The sequence below is a fragment of the Adiantum capillus-veneris genome, chromosome 15 (genome assembly GCF_014529385.1).
Source record: "Adiantum capillus-veneris isolate H3 chromosome 15, ASM1452938v2, whole genome shotgun sequence".
Taxonomy (NCBI): Eukaryota; Viridiplantae; Streptophyta; class Polypodiopsida; order Polypodiales; family Pteridaceae; genus Adiantum; species Adiantum capillus-veneris.
The window spans coordinates 25,332,542-25,360,363 of NC_140945.1; the positions used below are offsets into that span (position 1 = coordinate 25,332,542).

General features: G+C 48.0%; 1 protein-coding gene across 3 annotated transcripts in view; it reads left to right on the plus strand.

Moving 5' to 3' along the window:
- Positions 1–27,822, plus strand: part of LOC147440409 (uncharacterized) — a 95,407-nt gene that overhangs the window by 7,692 nt on the left and 59,893 nt on the right. For all 3 annotated transcript variants that reach the window (XM_086530150.1, XM_086530151.1, XM_086530152.1), the window contains exons 2-9: positions 25,187–25,321; positions 25,452–25,567; positions 25,637–25,824; positions 25,954–26,270; positions 26,348–26,427; positions 26,506–26,750; positions 27,229–27,369; positions 27,535–27,815. In XM_086530150.1, the coding sequence (XP_086386276.1) occupies positions 25,187–25,321; positions 25,452–25,567; positions 25,637–25,824; positions 25,954–26,270; positions 26,348–26,427; positions 26,506–26,750; positions 27,229–27,369; positions 27,535–27,815 (1,503 nt within the window). The remainder of the gene's footprint in view (positions 1–25,186; positions 25,322–25,451; positions 25,568–25,636; positions 25,825–25,953; positions 26,271–26,347; positions 26,428–26,505; positions 26,751–27,228; positions 27,370–27,534; positions 27,816–27,822) is intronic.

Sequence of the window (27,822 nt, forward strand, 5' to 3'; positions counted from 1 at the left end):
TTCGGAAAGGGCAAGAAAAAGGCAAGGAAGTCTAAGTCTCGCCCAGTGAGTGACACTTCTACAGAGGACTTGTCTACGGACAGTTCAGACTCTGACAACGGAAACTTTTATGCGAACAAGAAGAATTTTTACAAAGCCAACCAGTATGACTTTCTCGAAGATAAAAGCAAGAAAGTCCGAGAGTTTAAGGAAGGTGGCCAAGCACTTAAGTTTGATACTTTTTCGGGATACTCCGACGCTTCGAAGGCTTTGTCTTTTATACAACAGTTTGACATCGCTTTTGCGGGAGGACGCTATTCAGAGCACTCCAAGATTCGGAGAGCTACCTCTTACTTTAAGGGGAATGCTCGTACTTGGTGGTCCACTCTTCTCTTAAACAAGACTGCGCCAGTTAAATGGCTGAAATTTAAGAAGCTTTTTATTTCTTCTTGGTTGACGCAAGAATATGAACGAGATGTACGAGCTGCTTGGAACCATCTTCGGATGACCAAGAAAGACACAATCAATGCTTATTGTGAAAGATTCTGGAGCTCTTTTCTACCCGCCTCTTCATTCAAGAAGATCTCGTTCAGAGAACAGATTGAGCGGTTTACCTTGGGTCTACCTACAGAGATCCGAGATCACCGCTTGGAACAGAAGTCAGCTTCTATTCAGGAGTTGATGAGTCATGCGAAGCAGGGCTTTGCCATTCACTCTGGCAGTCTGACCTACCCCACAGATAACGCCATGACACAACGAGCCGAACAGACTTTTGGCAATGAAAGTAGAAAGAAAAAGAGCAACCCAGAGAAGGATGCACGACCCAAGCTTACTCCTCAGGAGAAAGCTCGCTTCATTAGAGAGGGGAAGTGCTTTGAATGCGGGGAACATGGACATATCTCCGCGAAGTGCCCTAAAACGGCATAGAAAGAACAGAATGATAAAAACGACGACAGGCTTGAGAGTACGAGAGCAGCTGAGGAATGTGGCAGAAAAGGCAAATAGAAAAACAGAACTGGTACCACATGGCGTGGGACCTGCATCTAATGAATGAAAGTACAAACTTTGCCGCTTTTGGGGCAAAGTGAAGGATCAGGAAACTCTTTTGAAGGAGCCAAGGCCAACTTCTTTTCACTTGGAATTGGCGGCTCGATTTGGAATTACGCCCGACAGACTGACGCCACATGCGGAGGTAGTTCGACTGGCACTTGGATGGGATGTTGCCATTACACCGAGCATTGGCAAACTTCGTTTGCAATGACAGGGGTGTTCAGGGCACGCGAGTGACGTTCTACTCAGGATCCCTTGGTACCACAAGAACTACGCCGTGGTTGACTACCGGGCCAAGAAAGCGACTTTGATAAATGAAGGGCTTAGAGATTGTACTTGATGAACTTCAGTTTCTTACTCATTCTTTTGGGAGAGAACTGAACGATGGATAAAGGTTGAATATGTTTTGACCTGATTAAAAGAACTCCAAGATTTTTCTCCACACTCGTGCCGATTACTTTTCAGAGGGCTTGAAGATCAAACCATTGATCTGATACCTGGAAGCACGCCACCGAACCGGCCACCTTACCGTGTGAGCCGAGTACAGAATGAAAAGATTATGAACCCAGTGAAATACCTCTTGGAAAAGGGTCTTGTCCAGCCTAGTAATTCACCGTATTGCTCTCCAGTGTTGTTGGTTTTGAAGAAAGACGCGCCCCTTTCGGTATTTCTTTTTATATTAATCAGATCAAAGTACAAGAGTGTGGCTAGGGTTTCACTCTCAGACTCTGCGTCCAGATGCTCTGAGAAGTGAAGCCCTCTCCACATATTTAAAGGTACAAGGGATGCCCAAAAGCAGAGCCCCAAAAGCTTTTAAAATAAAAAGCATAAGAGCTCAAAAGCTCTTCTCTCTCAAGTTCTCCTTTTTTTGTTAAAAAAAAGCATTCTCTTCAAAAGCAAAATTCGCGTCGCTCATCATTTTTTTTTTCAACCTGCGCGATTTTCGAAAATTAGGGTTTCTGGTAGAAATTAGGGTTTGTAAGAATTTTAGGGTTTTTGGCAGAAATTAGGGTTTCTGCTATCCGCCACGTCATCACTTTGTGACATACCCCCCTCTTGAAAGCATTGTTATCAATCGCGATTATGCCTGCAAAACTGACAAAAGCCATAAACCGTCTTAGCAGACACTGACTGTTAGTATCTACGTACTAGGAACACACACCTAGCACATGTACAAAATCGACAGTCACATCACACGACATCACAGGACATCACCAGACATCATAGGACATCACATGACATTCAACATTCATTCGGATCTTAGACCATGATTTATCGGCAATGTAGCTAGCAATCACATCTAGGTCCAATCGTAACCTCAACGATGTCCGATTGACTAACCCTTATTGCAACCATGTCTATTCGAGATCAATCAGACCAAAATGCTGCAGTCATTTCGGCTATCAGTTCCTGCACTCACAAGAAGTCAAGAACAAATTAGTATCATTATCAGGAATTCCATTTCATAAAGTCATACATCAGAATATTGTCAGCTCTTAGTATCCCTGAAGCTCAAAGAGACATCAGTGACTCTAGTATCTAAATCAAGGCGTCTGTTGACAAAGGAGTGGAGTGACTCCCCTCTTGTGCATCCCACTGCACCAGATCTCCGGCCAAGTTGAATTCTGGGTTCCATTTGGAGTAGACTATGCTAAACCAAAAGCATCAAGGTAAAGTTTCACAATCTGAGGAGTATCTGCTAGGTCCTCCTCCTCCATCCACTTCGCATCAAGTGCAGGATAATTCTTGAACTTAACCAAGAACCGTCTTCGAACTTTACCCTTATTCTTCGTATGCTTATGTGCCAAAATCTGTTCAGGAACAAGGATCTCCTCGTTTTCTTCCACTTCGGGTTGCTCATTAGGCTCCCCATCATCAGGCACATCACCTTTAAAAGGTTTCAAGAGAACTCACATGAAATGCATTGTGAATGCTCCAAGTATCTGGCAGTTCCAGTCGGAAGGAGACTTCATTTATCTTTTCAGTAATCTGGAAGTTTAGTATCGCATATTAAGCTTTGGAAAAAGCCTCTCCTTTCCCTTTTTCTTTCGTAGGTGTGCCTTCTCAAAACGTAAGAGCACCCAATCAATCCTCCTTCAATTTCATGTCGCGACGATGGCGATCCGCTGCCTTTTTCTGTCGTTCTTGAGATTTCTGCAAAGTCTCGCGAACCTTGGCAAAAGCCATATCCAGATCTCGCGTATATTCATATGCTTCAAAGATCTTATCTTTCGTGCTCAGGAAGGGTGGAACCTTCGCAGCACCTTCAACAATCTCAAATGGCGTCTTCCCCGTTGACGAGTGTATCGTGTTATTGTAGGCAAATTCCACCAAAGGTAAATATCTTTCCCATTGAGTCTTCTGATCTGAGATATAAGAGTTCAATAAATCTAGAACCACTGAATTGGCAATCTCGGATTGCTCGTCAGTCTGCGGGTGGAACGATGACGAGAACTGCAACCGCGTGTCAATGTTCTCCCAAACTGCCTTCCAAAACAAACTCGTAAATCTGGGGTCTCTGTCGGAGACAATTGTCTTAGGCATGCCATGTAATCTGAAAATTTGGGCCTCAAACAGTCTCGCTAAGTGATCTGGCTTGACTGTTTTCTTCACTGGAATGAAATGAGCCTGTTTGCTAAATCTGTCAATAACAGTTTAGATACCATCGTGACCACTCTGTGTTCTCGGGAGATCAAAAATGAAATCATCGCTATACTTTCCCAGGGGCGGGTGGGTATGGGTAAAGGCTGGAACAATCCCTGTGCTTTATGCCTGTCAAACTTGACCTTCTGGCATACCAAGCAACTGCGCACAAACTCTTCCACATCTTTCTTGAGTCTCGGCCAAAAGAAATATCTCTCTACCCCTTTCATGGTGGTAGCAATGCCGCGGTGACCCGTAAAAGGTGGACAGTGGCATTCAGTCATAACCTTCTCCCTCAACGGCTGTGTAACGCACAACATAGTCTTTTTTATCAAGTAGCCTTCCCAAAGGGAGTATCCAGCTACTGTCTCCCCATCCCGTAGCCGTGTGAAAATATTTGCAAAATCTGTATCTGTGGCATACTGATCGACCATATCCTCGAAGCTCCTATGATGTATCGCGGAAATAGCCAGAACCAACGGTTTCCGAGACAAAGCATCTGCCACACATTCTTCTGTCCCTGCACATGGACAATCTGGAAGTGGAACTGTGACAAGATGTTCGCCCACCGCATCTGCTTTTCCGAAAGCTGCTTCTGTGACAAGAAGTAGCGCAAACTCTGATGGTCTGTAAAGACAGTGAAATCCGCTCCGAGTAGGTAATGCCGCCACTGAGTAAGAGCATGGATAACCGCCAAAAGCTCTTTCTCATAAATCTGTGCTGTCATCTCCGGCCTAGAGAACAAACGGCTCTCGTAAGCTATGACATGGCCTTCTTGCATCAAGACCGCACCTAGACTACGACCACAAGCATCACAATATACTTCGAATGACTTCTGCAAGTCCAGCATAGTCAAAATAGGTCCTGTAGTCAATTTCTCTTTCAATGTCTGAAAGGCAGTCACCTCTGTGGGTCCCCACGAAAAAGGTACTCCTTTCTGTGTCAAGATATGCAAAGGGGAAGCAACCTTTGCAAACTTTCATATGAACCGCCTGTAGTACGAACACAGTCCCAAGAATCTTCTAACTTCATGGACATTCTTCAAGTCGGGCCAATTACGGATAGTCTCTATCTTGGCCGGATCCATTTGCACTCCTGCTGCTGACACAATGTGTCCCAAAAAGTGTATCTCTGGTAGGAAAAATTCACTTTTCTTTGCATTAATCACTAACTTGTGATCTCGTAATGCCTGAAAGACCTGAAGCAGATGATCTCTATGTTCTGCCTCATTCTTGGAGAAAACAATGATGTCGTCAAAGAAATCCTATCCATCATCCGGTTAAATGTCGCAGGAGCATTGGTTAAGCCAAAAGGCATCACCAAAAACTCAAATAATCCAAAAGTCGTCCGAAAAGCTGTCTTGGTCCCATCCGATCGGGAGTAATCTCGAGCTGCGCCGCCAATTTCGGTGAAATGAAGTTGGCCTTGGCTCCTCCATCAAAGAAAATCAGGGCCTCTTGATCTTTCACTTTGCCCCAAGCTCGGCAAAGTTCTGTACTCTCATCCATGGTGTCGGGATCAATACCCACACAATCTGGAACCAGTCCTGTTTTCATCTTGCCTTTTCGTATACGGTCCTCAGCTGCTCTCGAACTCTCAGGCCTTTCGTCGTCCTTGTCATTCTGTTCTTTCTGTGCCTTTTTAGGGCACTTCGCGGAGATATGTCCAGTTTCCCCGCATCCAAAGCACTTCCCCTCCCTGATGTAGCGAGTCCGCTCCTGAAGAGTAAGTCTGGGTCGTGCATCCTTTTTCTCTGGGTTGCTCTTTTTTTTTTTTTTCCGAGGAAAAGATCCTTCTATTAGTCAATGAGAACTCCCCGTAGGGCTACATCCACCTCTCCAAGAGAGGGCTACAACAAGAATGATGGGGAGACTCTCCCAGTGAAAAAAAGCAGCATATGTACAATGAGGCTAAATCGAGAAATGGGAGGAGGGAAGAGCCACACAGGTGGACAATAGTGCCATCTGAGCACCCCCTGGGCTATGGTGAAGAAAGGCCCAGGGCGCCAGAGTCCAAGGAAAGCCTCGCGGCGCTCTCGCATGCGGTCGGAGCTACCATGTAGTCCCTCAAGCTGTCCTCTGAGAGTATAGATCAGCTCTAGCCAAAAGTCACGAACAGTCTCTGCTGGTGGTACAGGGCGAGCCTCAAAGATGTGAAAACAGCGGGCCCGCCAGATGAACCAAAGAGTCAGGCCACTGATGAGCTCCCAACACTCATCTCTCTCATTGCACCACTCCTGTGGAGTAAGCTCTGTAGCAGGCTGGAGTGTAGATCGCCCCCCCTGCATCGCTATCATCCTGCTGGTGGAAGATAGCTCAAATTGGAGTGCCGGGCCCGTGAGGGTGGACCAAGCCGCTGCCCCCCAAGTGTACTGTCGAGCCGTGGAGAGGGCAGGCATCAGCCGAAGAACTCGTAGCCACACCTGCGGGGCCGAGGGACAGTCCCAAAGACAATGCCGCTGACTCTCCACCAACTGGTCACAAGCTGCACATGTGGTCGAGAGACCACTATGTACAAGCCAGCTCCCTACTGCTGTGGCTCTGTGTGCAACCAGCCATTGAAACAAAAGGCTGCCAAGAAATCGACTGTGAGGCCCTCCTCCTGCCAATGACGTGCTGCAGCGGGGCGGGCCTCTCTCTGTGCGGCAAGTATATGACGTCCAAGCCGAACAGTGTACTGAAAGAAAGGGACTCGTGGGCGGTCTACAGAAGAGAAGGGGTCCCTCCATAGCCACTCACCAAGATCCCACTGTACTCGTGCCAGTGGACAACACTCCCAAGCCCATAGCCTCCAGTGTCCAGTCTCAAGAGCTGCTGGGTCAGGGTCTATGACGCAAGTCCTCCCAGAGATGCCCACAACTCGAATCCTCTGGAAACAGCACTCTGCTACCTGCGGGGCCTCTACTGCAACTCGCTGTAATCGTCCCCCACCCTGGAGCTCAAAGAACAGGGCTGGGACAGTCTCTGAGTAGGGTCTGACTGAAATGAGAACCTCCAGTCGAGTGAAGGCTCCCATCCACCTGGGTGCTACTGGCTCGAGAGGCGTGAGCCACTCAGCTGGAACTGACTCTGAGATGTCTTGACACATGCTCTGCACCCCTCTCATGCTCTGCAGCTGGAGACCCTGCACCTCCTCTGACAAGCCTGTGAACTCTAGCCAGTCACCTAGAGAGCGCGCCGGACCTGCTGCCATGGGACCCCAAGAAACATGAGGCCGACTCCCAACCAAGTGGTCTCTCTGAGTGCTAACCATGGGGTTCCAGACAAGGGGCTGTCGTAGGCGCTCCTCCATGCACGTCGGCTGTCTCTGCTCTAGGCCTCGTCGTAGGAGCTCCCAAGATCGAAGCAAACTCACAGCGAAGCGGTCCTCTAGTCTCCTGCTCAAACCAACTCGGCGCATCTCTGTAAAGATCCATCTGGTCGAAGGTTGCCAAGGGCCTCCTGACTGAGGCACCCTGGCACGAAGCCTCTGTAGCAAGAACTCCTTCGAGGGCTCCTCGCCTGGAAGAAGTCCTCTGACAACGAACTTCCCAAGAAGGGCTCTGCTCTGCTGTGCTGGATCAATGATCCCAAGCCCTCCCTGAGAACAAGGAAGTGTGATGACCGACCAAGCCACCTTGGCTCGGGCAATCTGAGTGTCACGACCTGACCAAAGGAAGTTCCTGATCAGCCTCTCTACCTGGCTGATACAAGAACTCGAGAAGATCCAGCACGAAGTGATGTACCACATAGTCGCCAACAGAACCTGATTGGCAACTACTACTCTGCCAGCCAGCGAAAGGCGTGTTGAGCTCCAATGTAACAGCTTTCTCTTGATGGACAGGAGAAGCGGAGCAATCTGCTGCTCGGGGGACAAGTCCAGGCCAACCTGACAACCCAAGTATCGAACTGCAGTCCCGGGGAGAATCCATCTAAAACCCTCTCCTGGCATCCAATCTGGCACAGGAGCACTGCCAACCGAGAAAGCCACTGTCTTTCTCCAGTTGACCAGTGCGCCCGATGCACAGCAGAAGGTCTCTAAAGCCTGCTCACATCTGTGAAGATTGGCCTCCTGGCCCTCTAAGTACAAGGCTGAGTCGTCGGCAAACTTAGCGTCCAGAAGCTCATCTCCCCGTATAGGGAGTGCTAAGCCCCTCAGACCAACGTGTTGTGACACCAAAAATCTGCTCATCGCCTCCGTATAGAACAGAAAGAGGAAGGGGGCAAGAGGAGAACCCTGTCTGACCGATCGTGTGAGCATGAAACGCTCACCTCTACCTCCTGCCAAAAGCACTTGACTGTGAGCCTGTCTGTACAAAGCTGACACCCCTCTGATCCAAGCATCAGAGAAGCCCATCCTGCGTAAAGTGCCCTCTAGAAAGTCCCAGTCAACTCTGTCGTATGCCTTCTCAAAATCGAGAAGAAGAATCACAAGGTCCTCCCCACGGAGCCGTGCCAAGGTAGAAGCCTCCCAAAAAGTGAAGATGTTGTCAAGGATACTGCGTTCCTTGACAAAACCTGTCTGAGTCCCATGGATAAGGCTCTCCAAAAGTGGCTAAATCCTCAAACTCAGAGCCTTGGCAAGAATTTTGTAGGCTGAGTTGAGGATGGTGATGGGGCGCCACTGTCGAATCTCATCCAAGGAGCCACCCTCCTTAAGAATGAGGTAAATCAGGCCCTCACTCATGCTATCAGGCATCACTCCTGTGTGCAAAATGTACTGAAAGGCATTGCAAAGATCTGGGCCAAGCAGGTCCCAATACTCCAAGAAAAAGCTGGGAGTCAACCCATCCTCACCTGGACAGTTACCACGAGGAAGGGCCCTAAGAGCCGTGTGCAGCTCCTCAAGCTGAAGTGGCAACTCTAGCCTCTGGCGCATCTCCTCTGTCACAAGACAAGGCATCTGTGCCCAAACCTGCTCCCTGCATGCATCCTGCCGCTCTGACTGGGGCTCAGCCGACAGTAACTCACGGCAAAAGTCAGTAGCAACTGCACGCATATCCTCGGGCTCACAAACGACTGACCCATCAGGTCTCCTCAACTGATTGACCTTGGCATGCGAGTGCTGAGGTCCCACTGTCTCAAAGAAAGCACCTGTCACTCTGTCACCCACTTGAGTCCACTAAGATGCCTGTCGGTGAAAGGCAAACTCATGACGCCTCTCCTCTGTGCAAGCAGGCTCCTGTCAAGCCTGCTGTAACTGCTCCTCCAACCATGGACTGTCTGGATGCTGCTCCTGCATCCTTTGTAGTGAAGCAATGCCTCGTCTGAGACGCTGCTCCTCCTCTCTCGCTGCAGCCCGTCGAGCCAAAGACTCCTCGAGAAAAAAATGGCTAAGCTGAGCTAGGCTTGAGGCCACTCTGTCTGCAGGAAGAGCCTGGCTGTCCATGCCCTCTGTCCAGAGAGCCTCTACCCGCTCTCTGAGTGCTGAGTCCAACAAGACCCGCTTTGGGATGCGAAGCATCATGCTCCCACTCCTCCGAGAAGGATGTCCCTGCCAAGATGCCCACTGATCCCCCCAAGTCACCGAAGTGATCACTAGTGTAGAAGCGATCTATCCGCGATAGATTTACTCCTCCCACTCTGCGGTCCGATCTAGAGAAAGCAAGACTCTCTGGAGGCCTCACAAAGCCAGAGTGCTGCCATGTATCCGAGACCCTCAAAGTCAAACAAAACCTCTCCCAAGCTGCTAACTCCACTCCATGCACAGTAGCATGGCTGCCTCCAATCCTGTCAGAAGGGTCCTCCAACATGTTGAAGTCCCCTCCTACACACCAATGGTCAGCCTGTGGCAAAGACTCAACAATCTGCGACCAAAACTCTGCACGAGCACTCGTCGCATTGGGCGCATAGATGTTCAGGAAGCCCACAAGGCCACCCTGAACCTGCATAGTGATCCACTGAGCCCTGCCTGGCACAATAATCCCTCTTCCCACAATGGCCTGCTGCAATGAGTCCGCAATAGTCATACATACCCCACCCTGGATACCTCCAGGTCCAAAAGCAGCTGACCAAAAGGTGTCATATCGTCCACGCAAAATCTGACCACAACGCCGAATGCGGCTCTCAGAAAAATGGTGCTCCTGAAGCATGAGGAGATCAATCTCTCCACCCACAAGGCAGTGCTGAAGCTCCTGACGCAATCGGCCCCGCTGTCGTTGAAACTGGGGCCCACCTAGTCCCTGCACGTTCCACGAGATGATCCTCATGGGGAACGAGAGAGAACAGATGCTGCCACAGCAGCAAGTCGGGATATCTTCGAGGCTGGCTTGGATGGGGAGTAATCCGCATCCGAGCGTCCTCTAGATAGGCGAGACTGTAGTGAGTGCCTAGCCCAAGCCCAGGTAGAGCGAGCCGTGCGTAAAGCAACCTCCTCTGTCTAGGAGTCCTCATGAATGTATACATAGCAAGGCAAACACTGCGTTTAAGCAAAAAAGTACACCACAATGTGCCTACATCCTGCTGAGTCTGGGGGTGTCACCGCAAACTTGGCCAGTGGCCACAAAGTCTGCAGCAAATCTGTAACTCCAAGTTCACCCATGTGGTGAGTGAACTCGAGAACCTGTGTATGCAACCATCCCACCACTGAGTCGAGGGACCACTCTGTCTCGGTCCTACCACAGAGGGGGAAGGAGAAACCAACTGCTGAGTCCAAGGCCTCTGCCCCCCTAGCTGCGAGGAACAAAGCGTGGACCCTGAAGCAGGCTGCCTCGTGGTCTACTGCGGAATCGCCGAGAAAGCGAGTGAACCCGTAGTCGAAGAAATCCCAGCGGCGTCGGAGGTCAATGCTCGTCAGACGATGGGGGATGGTTGTAAGGGAAGAAGTCTGAATCTGCAGAGGGGTCGCAAGAAGGGCAGACCCTCTCTCGCTAGGCGACTCGTGGTAAAGGCGCTGCCAAGAGATCTCCTAGCCGCCGGCGAGGGACCAGTCTCTCGAGTCGACTGTGGAATTGGAGCAGGAGGGGGGGGGAGAAGGAGCAAGGGGGGACAGAGGGGAAGAAAAGCGGGGTGGGGCGGTAGAAGTAGATGGGCGAGGAGGAGAGTGGGCGGGAGCTGATGGCGGGGGGGAGGATGAGGAGGAGGAGGGGAACTCTGAAGGTGGCAGCTGGCGAGGGTGAAGTGGAGGTGGAGGTTGGCGTAGGGGGCTCTTCTTGCTCAAGAGGGCCAAAACGGTTCCCCGTGGGAACCCACTGCTGCTGAGTAGGCACCTGCGGGCCACTCTGAGGGCCAGGCTATCGTTGTGGCCCTTGGCGACGACGGCCACGGGCCTGCTGCCACCCCTCCTCCGCTGGAGCCCCAGGCTCGGAGGGTGGCTTTGAATTTGTGCGCTGCGCCGCTGGTTGTGGCTGTGGCCTAGCCTTGGCAGGCTGGGGTTGAGGCTGAGGTGTAGGTCGAGGCCTCCTCCGTGGACAGCCCTTCGCTAAGTGGCCCATCTGTCTGCAAATGAAGCACTGGTTCGGGAGACCCGAGTACTCAGCACTCTGTTTAAACCAACCCCCACTCACCCGAGGCAGAAGGATGGCCTTCGGGAGCATGTGGGTATCTCTGACCAAAACTCGAACTGAGGGAATGCCAGCTGCCTTGGTAGCTACTGATGCCGCCGTGCGAGGTGACTCCAGGACAGTCCCGATGGCGGAGCCAATCGTGGAGAGAAGTGGTAGGTACTCCCTCCGTAAACCCGAAAAGCAGATTGAGATGGGGATGTCTGCCTCCTCTACTAGCACGTCCGAAGTCGGGTCAAAACCATGTCGCCATTGTCGAAAGTGGGCGCGTGATGCTCGGATGGCCAGTGGACTCATAGCAATGACCTTGGAAGCCATCTCGGAGGTCTCGAACTCGATCTGGTAGTACCCCCGTCCGAGAATCTGGACATCCAAGATCTTGCCCACCTCTGCGAGAAGGCGGGCCTGGAGAAGGTCTCGCAGCTCTCCTCTGCTAGGTCGGGTGCCGAGAGCCTTGCAGATGACCGAAGTCGCCTGCAATCTCTCTACCTCTGCGACAAGGCTCAACGGCAAGTCGAATGGTGGACTCAGCGGGGTCGGGTGAGGGGGCTTCTTGCGAGTCCCTCTGTGGTGAAGCTGGAGTCTCCATCTGTGTCTACTGCTGTGGCGTAAGAAGGTGGCGACGACTGGAGGGCGGTGCAATTCGGCGCGCCAACCACTGCTCCAAAGAAATGAAACAGGTGCCGAAGGTGTCGATTTGCAGAGAGTTGTCGATGCGGAGGAACCCCACGGGCGGGCTAGCGGGCCAAGGCCGAGGAGGGGGGGGGGGGGGGGGGGGGGGGGGTGTGCAACGGGCAGGTATGGATAAGGGTAGCGCGAGGGGGGGCAGCTGGGCTGGGGGCGAGCGGGCGGGCAGGGATAAGGGCAGTGCGAGGGGGGGCAGCAGGGGACTGAGGGCAGGCGGGGGGGGGGGTGGGGGGAGCCAACTGAGGAGGGTAGCGTGCGCAGGGGGGGGGGGGGGGGGGGGGGGGGGTGCAGAGGCAGCGTTGGGGGGAGGGTGGGAGCGATGGGGTTAGCACAGCAGCAGCGAGCGCGTCCTCTACGGGTATTGATGCTCTTTCTTTTTCTACTTTCATTCCCAGAAGCTTGTCCAGTTCGTTGTGTCGTGACGTCATCTGTGGTGTAGGTCAGACTGCCAGAGTGAATTGCAAAGCCCCGCTTCGCATGACTCATCAACTCCTGAATAGAAGCTGACTTCTGTTCCAAGCAGTGGTCTCGGATCTCTGTAGGTAGACCCAATGTAAACCGCTCAATCTGTTCTCTGAACGAGATCTTCTTGAATGAAGAGGCAAGTAGAAAAGAGTTCCAGAATCTTTCACAGTAAGAATTCACTGTATCGCTCTTGGTCTTCCGGAGATGGTTCCAAGCAGCTCGTATATCTCGCTCAAACTCTTGAGTCAACCAAGAAGAAATAAAAAGCCTCTTGAATTTCAGCCATGTTACTGGCACAGTCTTGCTTAATAGAAGCGTGGACCCCAAGTGCGAGCATTCCCCTTAAAATAAGAGGCAGCTCTCCGAATCTTGGAGTGCTCTGAATAGCGTCCTCCCGCGAAAGCGATGTCAAACTGCTATGTAAAAGACAAAGCCTTCGAAGCATTGGAGTATCCCCAAAAAGTATCAAACTTAAGTGCTTGGCCACCTTCCTTAAACTCTCGGACTTTCTTGCTTTTATCTTCGAGAAAGTCATACTGGTTGGCTTTGTAAAGATTCTTCTTGTTCGCATAAAAGTTCCCGTTGTCAGAGTCTTAACTGTCCGTAGACGAGTCCTCTGTAGAAGTGTCACTCACTGGGCGAGACTTAGACTTCCTTGCCTTTTTCTTCCCTTTCCGAAGCGTTGTTTCTTGCTTCGCTTTTTGCTTTTCCTGTCTTCTTCGCTCGAGTCTGAAGAGCTAGAAGAACTGTCAGAAGAAGAAGAAGAAGAAGAACTGGGTAGGCCTTCAAACTTGACGCGCTTCTTTAGTTTCTTTGCCTTGTCGAATGTCGACCGACGACCCAAATATCTCGGGAAGTCAGTGCCTTTCTTCTGCTTTTTGCCGTGCTTTTTGTCTTTCTTTTGCACGTCGAAAAGCGGAGCAATCCATGCATCAACCACGTTCTCCAGTTCCTTCTCCGTATATTTCTTGGAGGCAGAAGATTTCTTGAGAGCGGGTTTCGGGAGTGGTGTTGTGGTTCTCTGCCACTCTGTCTGTACCTCTTCCAAAGAGGTATGGTTCATATATTTTGCCATCTTCAGGTCCTCGGCAAAATTGAGCATCATCTTTGTTGCATCATCAATCAATTTTCGACGCTCCATCTCTCGCTGCTCCGTTAGAGTAGGCCTAGGCAGGCCATACTCCGTGCCGGAATCTTCGTTGTGATCCCTGTCCGCATCTCCAGATGCAGAAGGAGTTGACTCATCATTGCCTGAAGCCATAGGTGCCGCGGAAAAAAATTTCGAGGATCGGATTTCCCGTAGAAGAGAAATCGGCCGTGCTCTGATACCACTGTAACAGACTTGGACACTCCAAGTCAAGAATCAACCGCGACAGCACCAAATAACCACTTCAAAACAATTCACAGATCACAATAGATTTACATTGGCCCGGCGGAGTTCCGTGCCTAGAGATATTGGCCCCAAAGACTAACACCCCTTTTGGTATTTCTTTTTATATTAATCAGATCAAAGTACAAGAGTGTGGCTAGGGTTTCACTCTCAGACTCTGCGTCTAGATGCTCTGAGAAGTGAAGTCCTCTCCACATATTTAAAGTTACAAGGGATGCCCAAAAGCAGAGCCCCAAAAGCTTTTAAAATAAAAAGCATAAGAGCTCAAAAGCTCTTCTCTCTAAAGTTCTCCTTTTATTTGTTAAAAAAAAAGCATTCTCTTCAAAAGCGAAATCCGCGTCGCTCATCATTTTTTTTTTCAACCTGCGCGATTTTCGGAAATTAGGGTTTTTGGCAGAAATTAGGGTTTGCAGGAATTTTAGGGTTTCTGGCAAAAATTAGGGTTTTTGTTATCCGCCACGTCATCACTTTGTGACAGGGTCACTGCATGAGATTGCTGGTTCAGGAGATGTGAGACTGTCATTACCGAGCGGTGCATCGTACGTGCTCAGAGATGTGCGTCATGTGCCAGATTTGACGATGAGTTTGATCTCCGTTGGTCAGCTCAGGGATAGTGGATGTCGGGTATCGTTGCTTGAGCGATCTTTTGCGTTGCATTTGGGTTCGCTAGTGATTGCGAGAGGTGCTAGAGTTGGCACATGGTACCCATTTCACGTAGTACTGGTGCGAGATGGTCGAGTCTCAATCTTGTTACAGCCATGCAGAGAGCGAGAGACCCGGACAGTCTCTTTTGCTCATGGGTTGCAGGGTGCTTTGCATGGAGTGCAGAGTAGTGAGCTCGTTGTGCACACAGTTGGGGCACGACTTGAGCAGTCACACAGAGAGGTGACAGAGTGAGACATGCATGCTTTGCTAGTGACTGAGCAAAGCAGAGAGTCAGTTGTGCGAGATACTTCTATGCAGGATAGACAGGTAGAGCGGTCTTGCTCTAGTGAGTCACGACAGGAGGAAGTTGTGCAAGAGTCTATGCATAAGGAGTTAGAGCATGAGAGCTCTTGTGAGTCACAACAGATTGAGTGGTCATGTTTGCAGTGGATGATTGCAGAGGAGGCTGAGACGTCAGCGATTATGCAATCATTCCTTTCTATGCTCGACAGTGAGCATGGGGATATAGTTGTGCAGGATATGTCTTCCAGCAGACACCTAGAGTAGCTGGTTTGCTCTGAGGTTGCACGACAGGTTGATGCGTCTTTTGCGGACAGTCAGGAGATGAATGTGGCTGACACGCCTTGTCAGTCAGAGATGCCTATTGCGAGGGATTTATATGTTGATGCATGCTCCGTAGAGCTAGTAGGGCCCGCTAGCATTGCATCGGCTTTCGGTGGTCTCGTGTATGAGATGTTGATCTTGAGACCGGATATTGCAGCTGCAGTGGGAGCATTTGCAGTTGGGGTTGTCAGTCGTTTGTTGATTGATGATGGCATAGTGCACGAGGGAGATATGCAGGTATTGCGTACATACTTGCAGTACGTGTGCGGTACGTCTAGTGGTGTATGCACTTATACGGGAGCAGGACAACCGGATGCACACGATCACAGCCAGCCAGTGGGCATCGGTTGAGAGCGATTTTCTCTCGCCTTTTGTAGTCTTTAGACTAGGTTCCCTTGCTTAGAGGCACATTCGCCTTTAAGTGGGAGGTTGTTGGGGTATACGCGCCCGTGCCTTGCCCGGCCGCCCAGAGTCTGGGCGCCCACTGTAAACTCTCCAAGAGAGTCCAAAACTCCAGTCTATAGATCCAAGCAATGAACCTGTCCAAGAAGAGATCCAAGATCCTCTCCCTAAGCCCATGTAGATGCTCCTGTGTAAGCAAGTGATCTGACGTGTCGAGGTCAAGTGGTAAATGTGTGTCCACCAAAAGATGGTGGTGTCTTTTGTGGGAATGTCGGAATCCCATATGCCATGAGCGTGGTCATATCTCGTGTGAACTCCTCTGATGAGTGCATAGATGTGTCCATAGCAAACCACAAGTCACCACTCCCTCTGGAGTGCGCAACCGCCGAATGATGGCTGGAACGAATGGATCTCCCAAGGATCGTACGCCCGTAGATGATCAAGCCGATGTTGAAGATACCATGTACTGCAGCAGTCACTGAGAGACTGCATGAACCACCTCCAAGGGGTGTCTTGTGAGGAGGTAACTTCATTCTCTGTGAAAAACAGGAGCCAAGTATTTGTTGTCCACCCAAAAATGCAACTGTGAGGCGATGAAAACGCTGCTGTCCAGCAATTTTCAGCGTGCTCTTACGCTCCCGGCAGGGTCCGGAGCGGTTAAGAGGGTGGGGAATCAATGGCACAGCCCCAGGTGGGCTGAAAACAGAGAAAAACACATCAGGTGTATGGCTGAAAATAGTAGATCTGAAGAGGATTCTCGTCAACAAGGCACCGGATGCCGAGCCGGTGGGGCAAAGATTTGAGTGGGCTGATGTTGGCGTTGCCCCCCTCTTGTGAAAACGCAAGGTTTTCCACCAAAAACGCATGTGCTCCTCAAAAATGCAAGGGGCAGCAAAAAATGCAAGTGATCTGGAGGGATTTTTTGCGACAAAAATGTCCAGAGATGGGTGGCGCTGGCAGCCAGCAGGTGGTCGCCAATGGAGGAAGGAGAAACGCAGGTGGAAATGGGGATTCCCGCGAGGAAAACGCTCCAGATGTGGTCGCTTGCCTGGCTTTTTGCTGATCGCTGGCGGATGTAAAAAATGCTAGCTGATTCTTGCAGAAAACAATGTGATTGCTTGGAAAGAATACTGGTTGCGGAGATGTGCCTTGGAACACGGCAGATCCTGAAGCTGTTGATACCATGTGAGAGTGTGCGTGTGCAGAAGCGTGAGAGAGGAGAGAGAGAGACAGAAACACAAAATGCGAGAGATTGGGAAAGGGGGCGACCCCCACTTACTACCAGACCAAAAGAACCTCAGTACAACAGATAGTGTGGTAGAGGGTACCTCCCTGGCCCCATAAATAGGTGCCCAAAATCCCTCGCGACCCAACAAGAAAATGATATATGGAAATACATGAGGGCTCCCGAACAAGGTGTGCGGCCAGCCCAGAAGTGGGCGGTCGGATAGTGCAGAGAAAATGCATATACAAAGGGTGGCCAGCCCGGAGGCACACTAGCTGTATAAGTATGCCCTAGACCTGTGAAGGAGCAGATTGGTGTAAAATTAACAATCCCAAGCAGTTTTGAACTTTGTTCTGCAGTTCGCTGAACACTCGTTGATAGACTAGGTTGAGACTTGGGTTACTTGAAGTATCTTTAAATCTTTATGGAATTTGAATTTTGGTCAATGTTGGTGTAGGTGGACCCTATGGAGGTGAAGATGGTTCCAGACCCTACAATATATGAGATAGATACTCGTGTCTTACAGTAGAGGAGATAGATACTCGTATCAAAGACGAGTAGGAGGAGATACTAGCAAAGCTTCATAAAGAGTTGGAGAGTGTGGATAGACGAGTCACCAGGTCATGCGCTCGGGCCTTGAGCATCCCTCTCCCGCAGGAGACTACAGATCCTGAGAGGACACGACGAGAGTATTCAGATTGGGAAGCTTCCAGTGCGCAGGCCTCGGGTTGGAGCGAACCGGGCTGTTCGTCTCATTTAGACTTCGGAGTAGGATGATCCACATGAGGATGATGTAGCCCACGAGGGGACCTAGGATTTACAGGGCCACAATATGATGATGAGGGCAATGTCCTTAGAGGGAGAGATATCCTCATCATCATCTTCATCGTCCTTTGATGATGATGATGAGTGTGCGGTTTGCAGTGCTTTGACGAGTCAAGACTCCAGACTTCAGTGTTGGATTATCATTATGTATTTTTTTTATATGCTCTTAGTTTTATTAGACCATGACATCAGACATCTGACACATTTTGGTTGTAGACATTGGTCAGCTAAGCTCAGCTTTGTTTTTTCATTGTTCGATTACAGTTGTTGACTCTAGTTTTTCGCATTTATAATGGTCTATTGTTGATTTGCTAGTCTTTATTTGAAGTCTTAGTGAATGCATAAGTAAGAAGTACGAATTTTTATGTACCTAAAAACTCAATCCATTATGTACTACGTACCTTACATACCAAATTTGTACCAAACACTGTGTACCTAAGCACCTTGGAGGAGGTTGAGTATGGAGTTTGTCAGGAGGACGTGGCAATTGCTAACTTGAGTTGTCGGTTCTTTCCGATGATTTTTGTTTAATTTTTGGGACCCTCTTTTTGAAGTTGCAAATGGCTGGACATGTATGGCGAGTGTGAAACAGCTGACGGTCGAGAGTTTCACTCGCAGTCGGGAAGGGCAGGTCACCACGAGTTGGTCAGGCCAATCGGCACTGGAATCCAAGCAGTAAAAGGGTGTCTAGGCTCAGTTCAAAGTCATTTAGGCCCCTCGCGACACTTATAAGTTGGTGGGTACTAGGAAATTAACTCAAAAGAGGCAAACTGGACACATGGCGGCTCCTGATGCAATTGCTAGAAGCATCAGCAAGAGGGGGCGCCCAAGAGAGAGAGAGAGGGGGCTGATTTTTGTACATTAAGTGTGTGCTACAGTGTGTGAGTAGTGGGTGCAGGTGCTCACAGCTTTAATGGAAAGCCTGCCTTCTCCCTTGCTCTATGTACCGCGACGATCTGCTCTCGCGCATCTCTCTCTCCCCTTTGCACATATGGTAATGCCCCTCTAGTTGGGCTTCTTTGATGACCATGTATATTTCTGGGGGTTTTATGCATGTTTGCGAAGGCAAGAGCCTTCTATACAGGAACTGGATTAGTTAATTGCTAATCCCCTTCAAGTACACACAGTTCCATCGCGAAGGAATGCAAAAATGGAGAGTTTTCTCGTGTGAAAACTCATCCGATTTACAGGGGAACTGTCCCATTGCGTGCGGGAGCACCTGAGACACGCGTAGGCGTGCTCGCTCCGCTCGGAACGGTCCAAAACAGAGAATTACAGCCTGCTGTGTTTTTCTGCAGGTTTAGGGTTTTGCACCTAAACTGCAGGGAATCGCCATGGGAGCCTCGGAAAGGCGTTGGGATGCATGTACAGGGCAGTAGGCACCTAACAGTGGCAAAACTGAAAATTACAGCATGCTGAAATTGACCTACAGCTCATTGGAAAGCTTCTATACCACAAGGGGGAAAGTGTCCTTGACGTGTACTTTCGACCGACAGGGATTTTTGCGTCGTTATGTTGGCGAAATTGGGTCAAAAACCTGCAATTACAGCCATGGACAGGTTTGGACAACTTGGTGAGGGTTAGGTGGAAGCGTTCGGATTGTTTATTTGCGAGGGGAGCCTCGGGAAAGCATTGGGTGCTTGTACAAGACAATTTAGAGAGATTTCCCACGAGGAATCTCGTCTAATTCAAGGGGCAAGTGACCCTACTGGTGCGAGAGCTTGAGGGCTATCCACAGAAGTGATCGACACGCAGATCAGAGCGCAACAGAGAATTCAACGAGCTGCAATTTCTCGCCAGGTTTTGCAAAGTGCTCTAAAGTGCGTGGAAAGTCAATGATTACTTGGGATTTTGTCCGATGAGACTTCTACTGTGGTTATGTTGCCGAAATCGGGTTAGAGTAGAGGAATTTCAACGCGATAAAAGTGGGACAGCTTGTAGAAGTTTACAGGTTTTTTTAAAGTGTATTAAGAATAAAGAAATACCAAAAGGCCCAACATGATGTCGCCGTCTGCTTGGTAGTGCTCTAGCTGTTAGGCCATGGTTTGTCTTGAAGTGTTGAATTCCAGTCAGAGGCTTAAAGTTCCTTTGTGTCCTAAAGTCTTAAGGAAAGAGTTTCGGGTGAAAGCCAAAGTCCACCGCCCTACGGGCCGGTTTCATGGTTCCGTTGCCGGGACAGAATCACTTTTTCCTCAAGAAGTGAGCCTTGGTTGGTTTGATGCGAGGACACAGAGTACAGGAACTTGGAATTACACTATGGCTTACATGACAGATGACACGGGGGAAGAGGGTTCCTCTTCACTAGGACGGACAAGAAATTCCGCATGTTCGCCCTGCCAAAAAGTGGTCAAATTAGGGCTGATTTTCTGCTGCGTTTTTAGGGTTTGCAAGTATGAACCAAGATGGGAGAGGGAGAGGTCTCACGGTGGTAGATTGGCCACTAGATCTCCTGCGAGAGTGATGTGGGTTTGCCACGTGACACGCTGCTCGTCGATTCTCTGAGGCGATTGCTTGGATTCTTTGACGCATTGGTAAATCATCTTGAAATTTGAGCTTTCTTGGTCGTGGGTGGTACGTCACAGTATTGTGGAATTATTTTCGTTTGCAGAGGCAAGAGCCTTTTGCACTCGTAAAAGTTAAGGGACAGGTTGCAAGATGCTATATGGTGAAGTTCAAGAATTATCCACCTATGGATGCAAAGTGGATGAAAGATGTCAGAGTCACCAAATGTATTGCAGCTTTTTATCTTGAGGCCTTTGGGTTACAGCCTACGTATACCCCAACCCAACGTCTACAAAGGAGGGGTAATCATAGAGCTAGCACATGAAATGTACTCATGGATTCAGTGCTATAGCAGTGTACATTGTTTGACAAAAGTATGAAGGTCTCATTAAGTCATTTGTACACATGTTTTGACAGTCTTTTCTTGCGGATACTTGCAATTAAAAGGGTGCTTACCACACTAAATCATCTATGGCATGTATATATGGCACGCAATCGAGAATGTTTGCGATTTTAAGAGGGTGGTATGTCATGAGGACGTGGCAATTGCTAACTTGAGTTGTTGGTTTCTTTCCGATGATTTTTGTTTAATTTTTGGGATCCTCTTTTTGAAGTTGCAAATGGCCGGACATTGTATGGTCAGTGTGAAACGGCCGACAGCTGAGAGTTTCACCCGCAGTTGGGAAGGGCAGGTCACCACGAGTTGGTCGGGCATTGCGAGAGATTTTGGGAATTTTTTCTACTTGCTTCAATTTTTAAAAAGATCAGTTTTAAGCAGTAAATCGAGCGATTTTGCTATGGACTACCCAAAGAGATATGAGATTACTGCTTGTCACAGAAATCTGAGTCGATACAACAGTTGACAGGACATGCTAAGCAAGGGTTTGCTATGCATTCTTATCCAACAGATCAACCTTCGACTAGTGATGACAGAAGAAGAGGAAACAAAGATACATGTCCCCGATTGATAGAGGAATAGAAAGACGAATACCTCAAAACGGGAAGGGTTTCGACTGTGGGGAACAAGAACATATATTTTGGCGGTGCCCCAAAACGACACAAGAATGAGAACGACCGACAAACTAAAATAGAATTGATGCAAGGAGATACTCGCTCCAGAACGAATATTGGATAGAAAATTGAAAAAAATATTGATGTGTTGATAATATTTTTTTCTTTATGACTTTATGAATGAATAATTTTTTAATTGGCCCGAAGATGACTTTAATTTATCTATGAAATTAATGTTTTTGGGAAGGTCCTGCTATTTGTGTACAGATAACAGGTGAAATCAAGAATGAGATGATAACGAATTGGGAACAATGACAGCTCCAGAATGAACCCGATTACGATTTGAGATAAAAATCATGAATTTTGAATGATGATGATGATTGAATGAAACGATGGTGAGCACATCAAGAGTTCCCGAGGGATGAGATGGCTACACAATGATAAGATGATTGGAACTGAATGATTGAAACACTTTGTTCAGTATGAACTCAGTGTCTGATTGATGAACTGGAATTCCCGGAGATGATTACTCACACATGTGATTGTGTTTGAGTACAGAATTGAAATATGGAATAATTGACGAAATGGTTGCAACATTTCGGTCTTGAGAAATCTATGGACATGATCGCAATAAGAATTAGTTAATCTAACATCAGTGAGGTCCAATGTGGATCTAGATGCGATTGCTAAATTAGTTGCAAGGAATCATGGTCCCAGATCTGAAAAGATTTTATGTGATATGACCTAAATGTGATGTGATGTGACTGTCGTCTTTGTACAAGTGCTGGATTTGTGTCGTCTAGTGCGTCGGTACTTAGAGTCAATGTCTACTGAATTGGTGTATGGCTTCTATTTTATTTTGCAGGGTTAATCGAGGGCGATTACAATTCTTTCAAGAGGGGGGTATGTCACAAACTGATGACGTAGCAGCCTTGCCCGCAGCCTTGGATAACAATACGGATTTTCGCGTTTTGCGTTGACAATGTTGACGTGGCAGCATTATGGATCTCTGCGTTTTGCATTGACGTGCCACATGGCAGGTTGTACAAATTTCCGCGATTTTCGTTGGTTGCTTTTTGGGCCAATAGCTTTTGAGTTGACAGCTTTTCATGTAACCGCTTTTGATTTTGAGGCCAAGGGTCTTTAAATAGAACCCATGGCCCCTCTTTTCCTCAGTGTGCTAACGAGCAACTGAGCAGAGAGGGCCCGCAGGAGTTGTAACTTCGCTCAAGCATTAAAATACTGAAAGGGGTGCCTGATTTTGGGGCCAATGCCTCTGGGCACAGAACTACGCCGGACCGTGTCGACTATGTTTTAAAAGTGTGATAAAATTGTGAAGTATTTTAAGTGATTCTCTCGTGTGTCTTGCTCGGTTTTCGACTTGGATGTCACAAATTGATGAGGTGGTAGCCTTGCTCGCTGATGTGGACAACAATACAGATTTTCACATATTGTGTTGACAATGTTGACGTGGCAGCAGTACGGACCTCTGCGTTTTGCACTGACATGCCGCCACGTGGTAGGCTGTACGGATTTCCATTGGTTGCTTTTTGGGCGCGTAGCTTTTGAGTTGGCAGCTTTTCATGTAACTGCTTTTGATTTTGAGGCCAAGGGCCTTTAAATAGAACCCAAGGCCCCTCTTTCCCTTAGTGTGCTGGAGCAGAGAGGGCCCGCGGAAGTTGTAACTTTGCTCAAGCATTAATATAAAAAGAAATACCGACAAGTGCGCCAAATTTTGGGGCCGATACCTTTGGGCACGGAACTACGCCGGGCCGTGTCCACTCTGCTTTAAAAGTGCGATAAAATTTTGAAGTATTTTAAGCGTGTGTCATGCCCGATTTCTGACTTGGGGTGCCCAAGTCTATATAACCCGTCTATCTGGGAGGTGCTGCCTCAAGAGGGGTATGCCACTCAACAGATATAGCCTTTGTGATATCCTGATACATGCTCTGCACCCCCCTCATGCCTCGTAGTTGGATGCTCTGAATCTCCTCAGGAAGCTGTGAAAACTGTAGTCAATCACCGAAAGTGCGGGTTGGACCCTCTGCCATGGGCCTCCAAGCAACGTGAGGCTTGCTACCAACCAAGTGGCCTTGGTGTGTGCTAACCATGGGGTTCCAAACAAGAGGCTGCCTCAAGCGCTCCTCCATGTATGTGGGCTAGTGTTGCTCCAGGCCACTCCGCAACTGCTCCCAAGACCTAAGCAGGCTTGTAGAAAAACGGTCCTCCCAGCTCCTGCTCAGGCCAACTTGGTGCATCTCTATAAAAATCCACTTGAGGGACGGGCTCCAAGGGCTGCCTGTATTAGGGGCTCATACTCCACATAGTTCCACCTAGTAACACTTCTAGATTTATTTTCGTATCTCTTTTTTGTACCCAAACATGGTATTGGATTCACCAGTTTGTAACAAATTGGTCTCATAGGTCATTTTGGCCTTTTCAAGATGTTAATATATTATTTCATTTCATTTCTCTCCCCATATCAGCAAGACATTTAGAAAGAGGAGAAGATTACTGATTTTCTGCAGAAAACAGTGAATGTCAAGTGAATTTAAAGTAAAAATCTCATTTTTATGTAAAAAATCAGCACACTTCGGGTTTTCAATTTCTGATTTTTTCAGGAAATTTTAGGTCACATTTGCTGTTCGTAGCCAAAATTCAGCAAAAACACATTGAATTGAGACACATGAAGTAAATCTCTGGTTTTCCTCATAAAGCAATAAGAATCAACAAATCCTAAAATCATCTCACCTGCACACATGCCTAGAAGAAGAAAAAGAAAGCATTTTCATCAATTAACTTGTGAAAATTTACTCATCTGACAACTAGCCATCCATCGGTGTGCACACAGCCAATCTAGTAGCCCAGCCGGCTCTGATAGCATGAAACGAACACTCGGGGAGGATCTCTGGGATAGCCACCATCCTCCAGCACCCCCTTGCTGGGGCCAGCATCCGAGGACGTAAGCGTGTGCCTGTAGGACTTGGTGTCCCATACCACCCGGCCTCACCTCCTCGAGGTGACCTTGTGCACTCCTAGCCTCTCGAACTAACGACTGGCACTCTGCTAGTAGAGGTCAAGTCTACAAATGAGGCCTTGGGCTCCTTTTATAAAAGTGACCGGCCGCACTAGTTGGGTTCACACTATGTATGCCCGGACACTCGATACCCATCCCGACTGGGTTAAGGTACAACCTTTCAGACACACTTTGAAGCCTTGCAACAGTCAACCATGTAATGTGCTATCTTGTTGGCCTTCATATGCTTGACCCTCCGTAGACTCTCTTGTGGCAAGTAGAGACAGCATTTCATACGATCTTGCACATGCATAAGTATGTTTCGAGACATTCCAGTGGAGTTGTCACAAGATGGGCACCACGTGCCAATAGAAAAGAACAGACTGAGCTGACTTTTAACACTTCAATAACAATTGAACTGAAAGAGAGAGACGACACGCGACACAGAGTGGCGGAATTCCACCCCAGAGAGTATTGGCCCCAAACCTTGGCGCCCCTTTCGATATTTCTTTATATTTCATCAACACAGTACAAGCCGGTACACCAGACTCTGCACCTTCTCCAGGAAGCATGCCAGAGAATGAGCCCTAACCTCGTATTTAAAGGCCCTTGGCCTAAAAAGCAATTATAGTGAAAAGCCTTCAAACTTAAAAGCATCTGGTCCAAAAGCAAAGCCAAAAAGCTGCCAGCGTAAATCACAGAAATTAGTACAACCTGCCATGTCATCGGCCAGCGCAATTTCGGAAATCTCCCTACTGCCCTTAGGGTTAGGGTTAGGGTTTCTGCAGTTTTAGGTTTTCTGGCAGCAGAATTAGGGTTTGCAGGTTTTAGGGTTAGGGTTTCCAGAAATTAGGGTTCAGCAGTTAGGGTTTCTGGCAGAAATTAGGGTTAGGGTTTCTGCTCTCGGGCAGCCACGTCATCACTTTGTGACGGTTTAGGCCCCTCGGCCACATCTGTAAGTTGGCTCCATTCTTTAGGCTTTGACAGGTCAGCAGTTTGTTACACGAGTCAGTCTAGGTGAGTACTATAGCAAAGAGAGTTGTGCTTCCATAGTAGCCATGTGCAATTTGCTTTACACTGATTTCAGGGTTATTATGTTTGTAACCAGTATCTTGTGTGTACAAGAGCCTTCAAAATAAATAATCGACAGAGTCAATCCAGCAATATGTGCTCATGAAAGACCGTTTATTTATTTTGTAGTGTCTCAACGTCTCAGATTAAGTTCACAATGTTCTTGTGCAGCTTGTAGCAAGTGTAGTGGAAGGAGCAGAAACAAATGCTGTGGAGTCTTCACAACCTGATTTGTTGCTGAAGATTGATCTGTTGACTTCACTTGCCGAGGAGACCCTGCATCGAGGAAGGAGTTTATCATGGATGGTTTGTTTTACCTTAGAACTCTTGTTGGCAGTAGTTCTTGTGGTTCTGTTGCTTTATTTCTCAATTGATTGCTGCTCTCTTGTAACATGGTCTGACAGAGCAGAAATTATGCTAATTTTTTGGTCAACAGGTCAGGGACTGTATGCAGGATTGCTGCCCCCAAGTTCTCACGTACTTGAACGCTTTAGTCACGTCATGTTGTCAGACTGAAGTTTTGGGAAAAGTGTTCACCTGTTTTGAGAGATGGTGAGTTGTTTTCTGTTTGTGATATCTATTTCTTTGGTCAATCTCAGGCTTAGTTCAATGGGTTTCCAGGATTCCAGCAGGTGTTGTGCTGTCAGAGATTTATACGGATTACGGAGCGCTTTTCAGAGCATTGTCAGAAGCATTGAAGGTTCCCCTGGAATCTGTCTTTCAGCCTGCAGTGTGGGCGCTTTCAGAGCTTGTGTCTCAAGTGGATGTGCTGCCTGGAAGAGAAGCAGCCATCTCAGCTTTGATGAGAAGTAAATCGCCTAGTTTGTCCAATTGATTTTTAGACATTTCTCCAGCTTAATGTTCTCTTACATGTGTTTTCTTTTTGTCATGGCTTTTGAATCCTTCGGTTGGGAACTGGATACATATTAAGTCGGCAGCTATTCTTGCACAGAAGTGGCAGTATGACGCAGCAGCTGCAGGAGAGAGAGATAATGAAAGTGGAGGTGCATCTGTACATGCTCGGGGATTGTGCTTGCTGCTTAGTGAGATAGGTTCGGTCGAAGCTGGGCTTGTTTGCAGGTCAGGTATAGAGGGGGCAAGGATTCTTGAATGGCTTGTGGATGCATCTCGAGGTGGTGGTGGGTTGGGTTTCGAAGGAGCTTTAATGGCAGTTGAGGCTTGGCCTCGATTGGCAGCAATCCCACATGAAAGACGAGGAGATTTTCAACCTTCTGTCTTCATAGCTGCTGCGCAGGTTCTAGACTTCTCTACTTGGATCCACATTTTTCACTTTGCAGTTTCCTCTAATCAAGCATCCTCATGCCTTTGCAGGCTATATTGCAAGCTGCAAAATACCCCTCATCTTTTGAATTTTGGGACGACCTCTCTCTTGAGGAAGAAGATTTTACCAGGTATTCTTGATTGCAAGTAGTTCTTCTGCATATGACAATGGCATGTAGGTATGTTATTATTGTGAAATTTATCGGCAGGTTTCGGGCGAATGCTGCAGAAGGTGCATTGAAGGCTATTTACAAAGAGCTAGGAGGAACTTTTCTTTCTCTTATTCTTGAGATACTGAGTGGAACATCCTCGTGGCAAGATGCTGAAGTATGTCTTTATGCCGCTGCATCCATAAGCAAGGAAGTCCTTGCTGCCGCTAGAGAACAAAATCATGTTGCGATCTCTCTCCTGGGGGCTGTTTACACACGGGTGCTTGGCTCATCTGATGAAACAAGTATGCGAACATTTTATTTCCATTTGTGGGCTTCTTCATTTTCTGGTTTTGTGTAGCAAATTGGGCATTCTAAATTTTGTGGCTGATGATACACAAGCATGCAATGGATTGCTTTGCTCTTAATGTGCTTGAGGTGTTTGGTGTGGTTGGATTTGAAACAGTTGTGTGGCTTTAATAAACATTGTCTCTGAGTGATTGTGATATTTTTAAGGATGGTGTCTCTCTGTCATTTTGTAATAATAGGCGACGTGCAGTGCAGTCTTTAGGGTCTTGAGGTTGTGTAACGAGCGTAGCCTTTTCTGGAATCTGTATTGTATAGTGTACACTTGCTTTAAGATATTTTTGGGCAAAGGAACTTCCACCAAATTTGAAATATGCAAGAGATGAACGGAGGGGTTCTAACTGTATTGTGGGTTAGATTAAGCATGCCTTAAATTGCAAAAGCAGATTTCAACTCATCAGGTGAATAGTTTTGCAGGTATTTTATTCAAGCAGAATGAGAGGCTAGTAAAAACGTCTGTTGATTTTTTAAAGAGCTATTCGGAGTGGACATCTTCTGAAGGGACTTTACTGCAACATTCAATCCATTATGTTATGAGCAGCTTCTGTATTGGTGCAGGTGAGGCAAAGCTTTCACTTGAAGCCAATTTTTTACCTTACAAGGATTCTATATGCTTGTTATTTGGATCAGAGAGACGTCTAATTGTGTTGCTAAGTTTCTACTCTTTGAAGATGTCACATGCACCTTGTTTGGTAATCTAAATCCGTGTTGCTGATTTACCAGTTCGCCTTGAAGCAGCACAGGCTTTCAAGGAGTTATGCCACAAAGCTGCCTCCCTGCTTGCTACTTTGTTGCCCATAGACACACTTATAGGAAGCTGTGAATCAGCTTTATCTTTGCCTGTGGATTTACCAAAGGATGAAGAGATGCATGTGCAGGTTGTGGTTGTGCAGGGACTGGCTTCAGTTCTTTCTCTGCTTCCTTCTGCTGATGCAGAGAGGGGTCTTGTAAGACTGACCTTTGGTGCTGCATCCACTATTAAAGAGGTAGCTGCAATGGGAAAGGTATGAT